Source organism: Odontesthes bonariensis, chromosome 9 (genome assembly GCF_027942865.1).
Source record: "Odontesthes bonariensis isolate fOdoBon6 chromosome 9, fOdoBon6.hap1, whole genome shotgun sequence".
Classification (NCBI taxonomy): Eukaryota; Metazoa; Chordata; class Actinopteri; order Atheriniformes; family Atherinopsidae; genus Odontesthes; species Odontesthes bonariensis.
This window is the reverse complement of record NC_134514.1, coordinates 14,235,630-14,249,817: the sequence shown is the minus strand read 5'-3', so window position 1 is coordinate 14,249,817 and position 14,188 is coordinate 14,235,630. Positions and strand designations below refer to the sequence as shown.

At 40.3% G+C, this 14,188-nt stretch overlaps 1 protein-coding gene across 4 annotated transcripts in view; it reads right to left on the bottom strand.

The window, feature by feature from the left end:
- Nucleotides 1–14,188, bottom strand: part of LOC142388218 (roundabout homolog 2) — a 73,602-nt gene that overhangs the window by 15,034 nt on the left and 44,380 nt on the right. For all 4 annotated transcript variants that reach the window (XM_075473233.1, XM_075473235.1, XM_075473237.1 and 1 more), the window contains exons 10-15: nucleotides 11,232–11,313; nucleotides 10,849–11,017; nucleotides 2,961–3,127; nucleotides 2,523–2,644; nucleotides 2,095–2,311; nucleotides 633–751 (exon numbers count right to left, since the gene is read on the bottom strand). In XM_075473233.1, coding sequence (XP_075329348.1) covers nucleotides 633–751; nucleotides 2,095–2,311; nucleotides 2,523–2,644; nucleotides 2,961–3,127; nucleotides 10,849–11,017; nucleotides 11,232–11,313 — 876 coding nt within the window. The remainder of the gene's footprint in view (nucleotides 1–632; nucleotides 752–2,094; nucleotides 2,312–2,522; nucleotides 2,645–2,960; nucleotides 3,128–10,848; nucleotides 11,018–11,231; nucleotides 11,314–14,188) is intronic.

The window sequence follows — 14,188 nt, the reverse complement described above, 5'->3', positions numbered from 1 at the left end:
ATATGTCCTTTTTTCTTTTAAATAATCGGTAGTGACATTTACTGCACACAATAATGCTACATTTTAAAACAGTTGACAGGCAACGTTACAGTTTGTCCTATCAAAGTTTATACAAAATTATTTCGTATTTCACAGAAAATGAAGAATTTAATGGAATTTGGTGTGATCCTTGTTTTCTATGGGTTAAATTTAAAATAATTTGGATTTTCATGACTCTAAGATAATTCCTTACTTTCTCGATGTGAACAAATCAAAACAGTAGAACTAAACTCCTTCATGAAACAGCAGCCTGATGATTAGTAGTCAGTGTTGTACTGATGCTAACAGAAAATCAGAACTTTGTGTTTTTCCACAGAGAAAACAGATGGCAAGGATACTCAGTGTTCAGCAGAGAAACTGATGACAAAACAAGTACTAGCAGCACATGAGTGACAATGAGTAATTACTAATTCTTACTAATTGTTAATCAGCTTGGCTGATAATCATCTAAACAACTATTCTGCACACCACTGAGTAATACCTGCATGAGAAAATACAACTTGTTCCACATTGTGTGGCTGCAAAACAGTCTGACAGTGTGACTTTAAAGCACAAATAAACTTCAGAAGACAAACAGTCAGGTGTGGTCTCACCTTGTACTCGCGAATGATGCCACTCTGAATATCATGAGGAGGCGGCTCCCAGGAGACGCTGATGCTGGAGCTGTTGCTGAGCTGCACCACTGATACAGCCTGTGGAGCAGCACTTAAAACTGGTGAAAGAGAAGAAAATAGAGGCGCTATAAGTGAAGTTAGAAACAGGTACCAGTGATGTAATCATGATTCATTTGAAGGTCTATAACTTCTGTCTTTTTTTCCAAAATGTTTTCTGGAAATAAAGAATGGGATTTAGTACCAATCTTATAGAACCTGGATCAAAACCAAAGTAAACGTCTTATATTAGTCATTTAAAGTAAAAGTACTTTTAAATGATTAGTCATAAGATTCTTCAGTGACGTAAATGAAAACGTAAATCATTCAGATGTATTTGAATGAAAGCACCAGGTGTGGAGCCATGGTTTCAGTTTTGGAGGGGAAAGGAACATTTTGGATTGGCCTTGTAACTATTTTTATTGAGCTGGATGACACAGAGAAAGAGAGAACGACTGCTGGGTGAGGCCAAGCTGCCTTTTATAGTGAGCAGCATGCTGTGCTGTTAATTAGTTAACTTGTCTCAGTGGAGAAAATCAAACAGAAACTTTCGGCACTGCCTGTATTATCTACGTTGTTCTTAGTATTTTTATTTTTTGTTTTTTACTGTCAATATGACATCTTTTTTTCAGCAGTGTACTCGACTTCTGAGTCAAATGTTTCACTTTACTCACCATTTCTTATGATAATATATGCTTTGGCAAGCAGATGGAAGCTTGTGGCATCATCACACTGATAGCAATTCTGTATATGTGATGCATTTCTAAATTGGCATCAGTGAGTTTTTATTGTTTTATTGCTTTAACAAGCTTGCTTTAAAATATCTCAACACGGGGATATAACTATTAATTAGTTTAGCTGTAGTTGGGAAAGTTTCTTTTTTAGCCATCATTTTCTACTGAACAGACTCTGGAGTCAGCAGGCCCAGGCCTGTTAGGCGCACCCACGACACCAGGAAATAACTTTAATGCTGCTGTTGACTCGACTAATTATTTAAAGGAATAGTTTGAGATTTAGTGCACATTATGCACGCATGATTATGATGGCTAGCTTGGGTATCCTGTGTTTTTTTTGGAGAGTCTGCTGTGAAATGAACACTACTTGTACGCAAGATACTATTTGGAGGTGACCGCCAGAGGCTGTGTAGCGGCTACAGATGTGGCTACAGATGTAGTAAATATGTAAATGATAACACCAGGAGTAGAGATGGCTGTCTACATAAGCACAAGGTTAAAAAAGCAAGTGAATTCTCTGCCTTCCACTATGTGAAGGAGTAGGTTGTTCCACAGAATAGTGGGAAAAAGTTATGTTCTGAAAATCAAACAACTCCTTTCAAAATGACCCACTTTTAGAAGATAATTACCATTTTTTGACACTGAAAACACTATCAGCGAGCATTTCTTACCCTCCTCGGGGGTAAGCAGCAGAACCATGAGGCTGTCATGTCCCTGTAGCTCATTGAAGTAAGGTCGTATCTTGACCTCATACTCTGTGTTGCTGTGCAGATCTACCAAGACGCAGCTGTAGTCTAACGTGGCCTCCACATCCTGGACCAGCCAGGTGCTACCAATTGTTCGATAAAATATGCGGTAGCCCTGAATGTACCGGGACTGACGGGCAACCTGAAGAGTTGGCAGGACAAACAGAGACATTTCACATTTTCATCAGTAATCAGGCCAGCAAAGTGTGCTTGTACTTCAAGTTAATCTGTTCACGTTACAAAATGAGTGGAAGAACTTTTGAAGATAATGATGATGAAGATTAGCTTGTTCTCAGCTCACTACAAGCTGCCTTTGAAAATTAGGACCTATTCCTTCAGTGAACTGGACTCACTGTCCAAGTAATCCTGGCGCTGTTAGGAGACAGAACTTCAGGCATCTGCAGGTAGACAGACACCTCTCCCAGCTCTCTCTGCACCTGTTTGTGGTCCACACCCTGTTCTGTTGGACTCCCATCTGAAACCACAAAGAAATCTATTCAGATCAGGCCAGACAAAGAAGGAAAATAACAGCTGAATAGCAGCCATTCAGCAAAAAAAAGGAAACAAGATATGAAATTTAACACTGGTCAGAGCAGGAAAACATCGCACTGAGAAAGCAAATAGTTATGACACTGTACATCCAAAGAAAGGTTTACACGATCTCTTCCCTACATCCAGTAGCTCTGATTTCTTTCTTCAAAAACTGAAACTAAAATACAGACTGAACAGTTGGACTCATGTAATGCAAAAGTATTATGAGAAAAAGGATGGTTTTTGCTTATGTAACTCACCCTGTGTCCTGACAGGCTCAGAGATTGGACTTGGATCACTGAGGCCATAAGAGTTGACTGCTCGGACTATGAAGAGATAAACTGTGTTCGGGAAGAGTCCAACAACCGTGTGCCTCTCCTGTCTCACGTGGTCTGCGACGGTTTGCCAGGTACTGCCCACTGATTGGCTGCAGGACAAAAAAAGCATAATTAGTCTAAAGAAATAAGAATATAAAAACATTTAATCATCTACAAGTCATGTGATCACCTGTGATCATGGTTTAACTTAACAAACCCTGTTACTGAGACAGAATGAGTTAACCTGAATGTGACGTGACTGAAGGATTTTGTTTTATCAGATCTTTATCAGGAAAATGTTTGCAGCCTCAAAAAGAACACGTAATTTTTTCATCTATCTATTTAAATCTGTCCTTTTATCCTGATGGATCCTGGTTCAGTCACTCACTTCTGATGACCTGATAGAAAAGACGGATGAAATTGGAACTGTCAGTCAGAGGGAGATCTAAATTCTAAATAACACGCAGTTATAGTAGTCATCCTTATAAACAGATTAAGGCGTTTATTTGAAATCTTATAAGGATGAGAAAACATAATATGCAATCTCAAGGCCTGAGTATGACTCAGTTGGAGGTAAGGTTTTCTCTATAATTGTGGTCGCCAGTTGTTTATCTTGAGTAAATGATTGTTTGTTGGTCAGAAAATCTCTGACACTGGGGAAACAGCAAGCTACCCATAGAGTAATTGTATCTGATTTGTCTGGCTCACACTTTGAAAACGTCTCAATAGTTATCTGTAATTAAATAAGTAGTTCAGTCTGTGAAGGTTTGAGTCTATACCATCCATCCATTCTATACCCACTTAATCCAATTCAGCGTTGTGGGGGACGAGAGCCTTTCTCAGCTGCCATTGGGTGAGAAGCAGGGTACACCCTGGATGGGTCACCAGTCCATCGCAGAGGCAATTCGCAGAATTTTTTAATCAATCTTATAAAATTTATCCTACTTTGTTTTGTTATATATGGTTTGATATATGTGTAGAAAGAAAGTATCAACTTAATCTCTGTGTGCAAGCCTTTATGTATACTATTAAAAAATCATCACCATACACATTTTATTTCCAATCTCAAGTTACTAGCGCTAATTAGAGTTTTCAATGAACTGACTTTTCATTTCATCTGACAAATGTAAAGCTATAACAAGCGACCAGTAACAAAATCCAGTTTCCGTCACCTCAAAAAACTCATAAAATAAGAAATCCCGCTTGTTTGATCAGTATAAAGACCTCAGATAACTCAGATATTGATCTTTTTATTCATCTGTCTCTGAGAAAGTGAGCAGAAATGTCAAAGATTTCATTTGCAATCTTTTACCAGCCTTTAGCAAACAAATTAAATAATGAAAGAATTTCTTTCTTGGATCTTTAAAATTCTTTTCATTTGATAACACACAGCAGGTCTCCACTTACAGAAATTTTTTTTATTCCTTCCTGCAGCAGATTTTGTAAATGAGTCCGGTGAGAACAAAATGGTTTGCTGCTGTGCAGGTATGGGCGCTATCAAACAGCATGAGCAGTGTTTAACATTTTCCCCCACTCCATGGAGAGGAAAATGGCCAAGTAATTACATCACACAGGTCATAGCTTTTTCCTATCATCAGGGGCACATTTCTCACCAAATATTCTCCGGAGAAGCAGTTATGCCATTTAAATAGAGTCAAGCTGCATTTGCAAATTGCTTTTCAAGTGGAAACTTTAGTGGAGGCTTTTCTATGAATATTCCATCAAGATTTCTTGTCTTTTAAATCAAAAGCATAGATGTAGGCGATGGTGTGTATGGTATACAAGAAGAGATGTGACAACTGACAAATCTAGGGGTTGGTGGATGGTACTTCTGTCTTTGTTCTTTCTGATGCCTGACAAATCTACATTTCCATGCAGTTTGTAGGAGGTGGAGCATGCAGCGGTGAATTAATTTTTCTTTCACATACAGGAAAGAATGCTTGTGTTTGGGTCTGTACTCTCTATCTTTCTTCTCTAATGTCTCAGAATTGGCATGCATTCCCTCCCTCCTTTGCTGGAGGACAGGACAGAACTGCCTGGCTGACCACTGCAGTAACTGTGTCCTCTGTCACTTGCTGTCTGTCTTGCTGCAGCCTCCAGTCAGTTGTTAGAGCTGCTACAGTTCTCCTCAGGACACTGTGGCTAAACACAGAGAAAGCGAGTGTCACAGTTTCACTTTCCGACGTCACTTAACAGAACTGTCTCTCCCTCCGGCATGGATGAGTCATTTCCAAACTCTAACGACTCTAAATGAAGAAGACATTATTATTGGGGAATAGTCTGTCGGCTGCTGAGACCTTTAACAGAGCTGGAAGGTTAAGAGGAGGGTGCCTGCTGAACTTCAGGAAGACACTAAATTAGGTTAAAAGTAGTAAGAATAATACAAAAAAACAAATAAAAATCTTCAGCTCTGCAAAACCCAACCTGAAGGTTCTGCACATCTATCATTACTTCCTCCTTCTAAACGTCATTTTCAGGAGAAAAGTAAACTCTGTTTAGTCCCTATTCTAAACGGTGGAAAGGATCCCACCCAAAAGACCTTAGTTCATGGAAAAAGTTCAAGGTGCCTAATGAAATTAAATGGCAAAAAAGGTATTTATCCCAAAGGTAAATTATGATGTTGCTGTAATTACAGATTTTTTTTTCCCAATCAGTCATTATAAGCTGTCATTATATACGGTTGCATAAATGCTGCCTATTAGTAGTGTAGGGACAGCATTTTGTATTTTGAAAAACCTTACCAAAATATTTGAGAATTGATACAAAACCATCAGAATGAGATGAAATTTATTTCAATTTTTTTTAAACTAAATTTAAACATTAACTATAAGCACTATTAATCTATTCATGTTAGTGTCCTTATTGTCTTAACATCCAGTCCTATAATCAGTTTCAAGTGGTAGCTTATATTTTGTATGACTGTAGGGAGTATGGGACAGATGGTAGATGTTCTCAAGGAAGTCTATTTTGATTCCAATCTTTAACATTTATCATAAACTTAACCAAATACTTCTTAATGGCTAAACCTAACCCAACAGCAAATGAATAAAAGAGAAGTGTAAAAATGAAACAAAGTGTACTGGATAATCACCTCAGTTAGGAGACAAACACAGATCTTCTAAATGAAAGTTGTGCACATTTAAGAACATAAATGAATAGTTTACAATGGGTGACTGTTTCTCAAAATGCTGTTTTCTAAACTTCTATGAAGGTGCGTAGTCAGTCAGCGACCCACTTCTTGGGAATACCAAGGCCCAAGGTTTGAATCCCCAGCTGGCCTCAAACGTCTTGCCAGCAGCAGTTCACATTTCATTATGTGTAACAAATTCTGAATAGTACCTCCACTCAAATGAAAACTTAAACCAAACAATGAACTCACATCTTCTCCAAACAATGGGCCTCACGCAAGAACCGTTCGTACGCACAGATTTGTTCTTAAATCGTCCGAGTGATTTAAGAGAATTTGCGCATTCACCAATCTTTTCGTATTTTACGTTTTCTTTTAGGTACGAACAGAATTTACGAGTGATCCAGACCTGTCGTAGGAGTTTCGTAAAAAAGTCCGCTGTTATTCCAATCAAGTTTGCTTGACTAATGGATTGTATATTTAATTACTTTGAAGAAAACATAAATAAATATACATTATACCCCAAAATTATGCTGACATTATTCTGTTTGACTTAAATTGTGCACTAATTGAAGGTTTATTTGAATCTGTAACGGGAAGCGCAGCGACTGACTTGCTACTTTTGGATGCCTTAAGGCGCTAGCATGGTTGCCGCGTCTGTCACGGCGGTGTCGCACCGTGACGTCAAAATGACGTTTCAGGCATGGCGCTTGCCTTGAAAAGACGGCGCAGCGCGTTGTCGTGCACCAGTCGATTTTTGTAACTTGGCGGCGCCGAGAACAACGAACCGGATGGACCGATGTGAGACCAGGCTCAGTGAGGAGGTGCGTTTGTACAGGCAGCTGTACGAAACTGCAGTGAAACAGCACAGGGAGCACGTAAACTCCCAAAACTGGTGCACAGAGATGGGCAGAACTTTGGGGAAAGAGGGAGAGTTCTGTAAGAATGTGTGGAAGAAGCTACGGGACAGATACGTTAAGGCAAAGAAGAGGGCAGAGACTCTGTTGATGCCGGGGGCTTCAGACCTTCACCTCTATTAACTGAATTAAAAAATTAAAATGATCCGAAAACTGCAGCAGTATCATTAATTACAGTGTTCCTGCTCTTGACAGCGGCATTGTTTTCTTCTCCACTTTCGTGGTTGTAGAGTAGCGGTAACCGTCACGTAGCAGCGCCACCTCTGTGACGGAGAAAATTGCAACTACTGGCGCAACGACTTGCGCCACTATACATGGCGGGCACGAAATCGTGACGTCATCAACACCGCTCGCGCTAGCAGACGCGCCAACCATGCTAGAGCCTTTAGTGCGTCAGGCTCGTGGAAGAGACCGTGTGGGGACAGACGAATGGCTGACATCGCGATTAAGATTCCCAAGGACTGTGCTGCTACAAATATGCAGCTTGCTAGAGCCACAACTCCAGAGAAAAACACGCCGATCAAACCCAATTCCACCACACGTCCAGGTCCTCAGCACCCTTGGATTTTTGGCCACTGGAACCTTTCAGAGGGAGATTGGAGACAGATCGGGGTTGTCTTTGTCCTCTGTGAGTCGTGCGCTCCCCTTGGTCATCAAAACTCTCATCAGTTTATCACCCATGGTACATCAAATTCCCATACACCGCTGTCCAACAAGTACAGATTAAGAGGGACTTTCATGCCGTGGCTGGACTGCCAATCATAATTGGAGCACGAGACACATATACGCATCAAAACACCCGTGCCCCTGTCGAGGAGCGCACTGAGCTGAAGGCCAGGTGGGTGTGTTTGTTGAATCTGACGTGGCGTGTTCGTACAAGACCTTCTTACGAAAAAAGTAAGAGAAATTTAGAATAAAAATACGAAAATGTTCTTGCATGAGGCCCAATGATTCTGATTCTGGTTATTGAAGTTGGACCCTGGGGAGGGGTCACAGAGCCAAAGTATATGGCTCCGGTGGAAAGTATGGACTTGAAGTTGAATTACAGTTTTTCTCGATTGCTTAAACACAATTTTGAGCGTTGTGTTTTTTTTTTGCAAAACCTACACACAATTATCACAACCACAAACCCAATTCGCAAAACACCTTGGATCCTTTGCAAAATGAAACACTCTTGTAAAAACTATACGCTCATTTATCAAAACCATATTTTGTTACCATATGAAACACACACGTTGCATATGACTTAACTCTGTTTGTAACAGTTACACACTGCTGTTGAAAACCTTAAACACTTTTGGCTAATTCTGCTTCTGAGTGAATAGAGTAGTATAGGTGAAGTACACAGTGAATTTGCAAAACCTCGCCCAGATTTGCACAACCATAAACACAATGTCGGCTCACACTTTTTGCAAATCAATACACACAGTGAACACTAAACACACTTGTATGCATTAGACACGACACAAGACCAATGCTGCAGACTGATGAAAATGTCATTTATTTCTCCATATACTGAATTTAGTCAACAGAGACATAAAAATTAAAAAAAAAAAAACATGCCCCATTTTCCATGCTTCTGACAAACATAAAATTGTATCCTGTACAAAAAAAATGACCAAAAAAAAAAGAAAACACAGTACAGAAATCACTACTGGTCATCTCTTCGCCTCGCTGGATCCGGCCAGAAAATTTCATCAACATCACATGCAATATTATCATTTCCAAGACAGCGTGGAAAGAATCGTCTTGAATGCCGAATTCATCCCTGTATGGCTGTGGCGTCAATCAGGTCACAGGCCTCCTCCATGGCCTGAATGAGGGGTATGCAAGCCTGGGGGTGCAGATCATAAACCCTCCACTGCCATGCCGAGAAAAACTCCTCAATTGGGTTCAAAAAAGGAGAATACGGTGGCAGGAATAGGACCGTGAACTGCTGATGTTGCTGAAACCAGTTCTGAACCAGAGCAGAGCGGTGGAATGGAACATTGTCCCAGGTGACAATGTATTGCATCTGTTGCGGTTGTGCGGCTATGAGGTTGTGTAATCTGTCCAGAAATGTGAGTATGTGGGGTGTTTTGTAGGGATCCATGTTGGCATGACGGTGGAGGACCCCATTCTGGGTAATTGCAGCGCACAGGGTGATGTTACCCCCTTGTTGCCCCGGCACACTGATAATTGCCCTCTGGCCAATTATATTTCTTCCTCTCCTTCTCTCATTTGGTGCTCTTCTTCTTTCCGCTTCACCTCCTCTTCCTCTTCCACGACCTCCACCTCCGCCTCCATCTCTGGCGCGGCCTCTGCCTCCTTCTCCTCCTGCGATTCCTCCTCTTACCCTCACTCTTCCTCTTCCTTCCATTTTGGTTAAAGATAGGTGAACTCACCTGCTGCATATTTATAGTGCTTAAACCTGATTGGTGAGTCTACAATTAAGCAATCTTGTGTTTACACACCTGATGGCTGTGTTTAACCAATTGGCACATAGGTGTGGTCATTTGACAGTCAGTGCTTTAGAATTGCAAGGAAGTGACATCTTGATATACTTCTGTGTCTAATGCATACAAGTGTGTTTAGTGTTTTGCAAATCACTGTGTGTATTGTTTTGCAAAAAGTGTGAACTGACTGTGCTTATAGTGGTGCAAATCTGGGCCGAGTTTTGCTCGTTGAGTGTAAGCTTTTGATAATTGTGTAATACTTTTGATTTTAGTGTTTATTCAATTGTAAAAAACTGTAATATAATTCATGTAGGGTAAAAGAAGAGTTATCTGATTTCACTAAAAGTGTTCTGACTGAACACACTTCATCGTTTGATCACTATGTTATGTTGAGGTCGTGCAACATTGTCCATTACGCTTAGCAGCTTTGGAAACACAATCAGCTCCAGGGACCCCAGAGCAGTCCCCAGCCTAGAGCCAGTCTTCTTTATCAGTTTTTTCAGTTTTCATTGAATCACTGGCCCTGATGCTGCTGCCCCAACAGAGAGCCCCAAAGAAGATTGCACTCTCCACCGCTCTCATACATTATAATGGCTTCAGGGGGTTTTGAGTGTAACTTGCATCCAAATTTGCATTTACAAGGTACAATGGATCTAAAAAAATGTGATGGAGTGGAACTACGAAGAGGCTAAAGAAGGAGCTTTTGCAATGCTTCTCTGTGCTATTTTGCAAATACATGTCATTGAAATTTCATTAAGACAACAGGAAATTATGTCAACCTATGTAAAAGGTCATTGTAAGCCTTCTTTGGAGTGAAAAACATTGCTCTTATTATGGGGTCTTAAATTGTGTTAGAGGACTAAATTTGGTCCAGTGGCCTGTATGTGCATACCACAATACTACAGTGTCTTTAAATCAGGAATCTTTGTAACCCAGAAAATAATCTGCCTCCCACTGTAAAGATTCAAAATGTGAAAGAAAAAGGTACTAAAAGCGCCCAAAACACTATTTTGCTTAATTTCTCTGAGGTGTGATAAGTGGTCAATAACTTAAATGTAGGGAAAGAGGGTTTTTTTTTTAATCCATAAAAGCAAAATACATTTCTGGAGAATATAATTACTTATAATTAAAATCCTGCATTTTCTGCAATGTGGAAGATAAGGCTTGGTATGATGCTTATAAGATACAGACATAAAATAAAATTAGGCCATACAGTTCATTTGATCATTTATACACACACAGTTTTTACATGGTGTGTTAGACACAAAGTTTCTCTGATTCAGGCATTCAAAGTGGAGTGCTCTTTTCTCTAAAATACCATTATGGAGGAATGTGAGTATTGTATGACTAACCTGAAGGCCTCGATAATGTAGGAGGTGACAGCGGCTCCCCCTTCATGTGGATTCGACTGCCAAGTGAGGGTGACTGTGTGTTTGGTCACCTCTGTCACTATGGGCTTCTGTGGAGGTCCTGGAAGCTGGATGAACTCAGAAACTCTGGATCCTGAAGACGCTCCGTCCTCTATCACAAAAATAGAAACCACATCAAAGGACTGATTCTGAGCAACAGTTTGGCTGTAACTGCTGTGGTTTCTGTCTCATTAATGCAACAGATGGTGCTCTTATGAGAAACACCAGCAGAATGTGTAGTTTCTTGAGCACTGAGGTGTTATGTGAGAGTGACAGAGTGTGAAGTGTAACGAAGGGACAGTGTGGAGAGTTTTTGGAGGAAGTACCTCTGACAGTTAGCATCCCGCTCCAGCTCGATTCCCCCGTGGCGCTGGATACCACGCATGTGTACATCCCTGAATCTGTGTCCTGTTAAAAAGCAGTCAGCATTTATGACCGTCACTAAAGAATAAAGTCAGACAGTAATTGCTGAAGGTAGTTGATCTTTTCAAAAGTTGTTTTGAATCTATTTAGATGAGCGACCAGTGAGATACACAATGTTTTTACTATATTTGTTGAGCAATAATGGAAAAAAATCCAATCTCGGTACAGTCAGTCTGACGCACTTGCATACTTTACTTTTACTCCGCTGCATTCATCTGACAGGTAAAGGTGCTCGATATTTTAAAGATTAACATTCCACACGTAAATCAGGCCGCACAATGCGGTTTGATGTAGTTATAATGTAAACATATTGCATTATGATAATCATAAAGTCAGTCATTTCTAAAGAGCTACATAACTTTATCTGATTCAAAATGAGAATAAAAATACCCCTGAGAGATCTGCTCCATTTAAACTCATTCGTTATTCTTTTGTTATGAATTCATAATTAGACAACTGTGAATTTCCCATATAATACAATGTATTTTTGTTAGCTGTGCGGGTCTGCTGCTCTATGTTATTACAGCAATTATGTGTACCAACAGCTTATAATTAGCACCAAATTACATCCATCAAATTTCTTGGAAATTATGAGGAAAATTATCTATAAAATTGCTGAAGAATTGTTACAGCGAAACTGGCATTAACAGACAGACATGAGGGAAACAGAAAAAAGCTCCAAACAACACACTGTAATCCCAAACAGTTGTACTAGCTCATAACTAATAAGGTCATAACAGTCAAATGTCGTTATGGAGTTGACCAAACTATAAAGTGTTGAGCTCTGTTAAGATTTATGCCACTTTAATTGAATAGGGCTCAATATTTTATAGCTAATTTGTGTGGAACGCTCAAAAGGTTTAGGAACCATACAGTAGTGTCATGACGTTATCAACGTCATGACGTTCTGGTGGGTGGGTCTTATCTCTCCCTCAGGTAGGGAGTCAGCCATCTTGAATTTGCCTTGATGCGGAGAAGTTTTGGTCAGCCCGTGAGGATGTGGAAGACGGTTTAATTTGTTTTTATTTGTTTGCAATGCGCATTTTTATCCCCCCGCTTCAAACCACCACAACCTCAGTTTTTTTCGTTAGTAAACTGAATTTCGATAAATCAGGGCTCTCAAGTCTCACGCAATGAGCGTGAGACACACGCATTTCAACAAGTTCACACGCTCACACGCCACACATGCCATTTCTCACGCTGAGAAATGGTCAACTTCGTCGCACAGAAATTCTAATGGCCGATACTATAAACGAGTCAATGGCAGGTTACTGTGCGCTCGAACAGCTCAGAACTATAGCTCTGGTACAGCTGTCTTGATTTAGCAACCCATCGGCAAATCACAAAATAGAATTTCTCAGCCAATCAGAAAACAGAATTTCTTGTTGCCGGGTGTGAAATAGCTTTCAGCTGCAAGCACGCGTCCCATGAATGCACAGCGGACATAGCCTATTATGCTCTGAATGCTGCAGAAGTTGTAGACGAGCTGGAGGTGGAAGAGAACCTTCAGGATCATCAGCAGGTCATATCTTCATTTATTTGAATCTTTTATTAGTTACTATAGTTTTCCTACTCCTTGTAAAAGACCAACACCTGCCGATTAAAGTGTTCGTTGGAGTAGTAGGCCTAAATATTCAGCACACACCCTTTGACATGAGCAACTTAATGAAAAATGAAAAATATGTAGGAGTGTAATTAGGCTTCCGTGGTTAATTTTTTTCAAAGGTGACTGGTATGAGCAGGTTCCCAATAAGGCTATCTACAATTGCCAAACTGGTATTAGTTCTGCCGCACTGAAATGCTGATGCAGAGAAGGTTTTTTCCATGGTGGGGCTCAATAAAACCAAGACCAGGAACACTTTGTTTCTGAATGGAACTCTGTCATCCATCATGACTGTGAAAATGGCTGACATTGAGCCACAGTGCTTTAAATGGGAGCCCCCAATATCAGTCATCAAGCATCAAAATCTGCCACAGACACTTACAACAACACTCATAAACAAACACACACAGAGAGGGACTGCTCAAGGGGCCCATTTGGGGTTATGTTTGTCTTTCTTAATTTAATTTGTCTGTTTTTTTGTTTGTTAAGACTTTGCATACCTAAAACAATTTATTTTAAAATATAGCAGAATTTAGTGTAAAAGTGAAGATTTGTGATTTTGGTATAAATAAAACAATTTCTTTGTTCTTTAAGTAGCTAGTTTATGGCGATGGGATGCTGCAAGGGACCCCCCCCCCCCAAAAAAAACCCGAAAGAAACCCCCCCACGCACATGGCCCGGCCCCTGCCCCGCCCGAATCTCACTCCAAGCAAACTTGAAAACTTGAGAGCCCTGGATAAATAGTCTTAAATTTGGAACTGGGAATACAATTGTACAATGTGCACAGTGAATGTTTGTTATTGTAACTTCAGAAGTTGTTGAATGTGACAAATACGTTACTTCATCTTACAATGTTGTAACGTTATCAGCGGGTTTCCTGGATGAACTACATTTCCCATAATGCATGTTTGCCCGGGAAAGTTGACAGTGGAGTTAGGTCCATGAGTTTGAAGCATAACGTTATCTCTGCTTTCCGGTTTCTGCCGGTTGTTTTCGCTGTTCGCCGGTAATGCACGTGCGTACTGTGAGTATGCTTATTTCAATAAGTTACCGCGTTACACAGTCAATAGTTTACGTTGTCGAGCTGTGTTGTATGTGTGTGCTAGCGTGAAACGAACAATACTGAACAACATAATGTGAGTGTCATGATGCTGACCGGGCCTGTGTTTGTATTTCTTCGTAGGTTCAAGTGTGTGGTTGTGAGATCATCTCGAAACAGTTCAGGTAGGATGCATTTTGAAATAGTTCCAGTGAAAT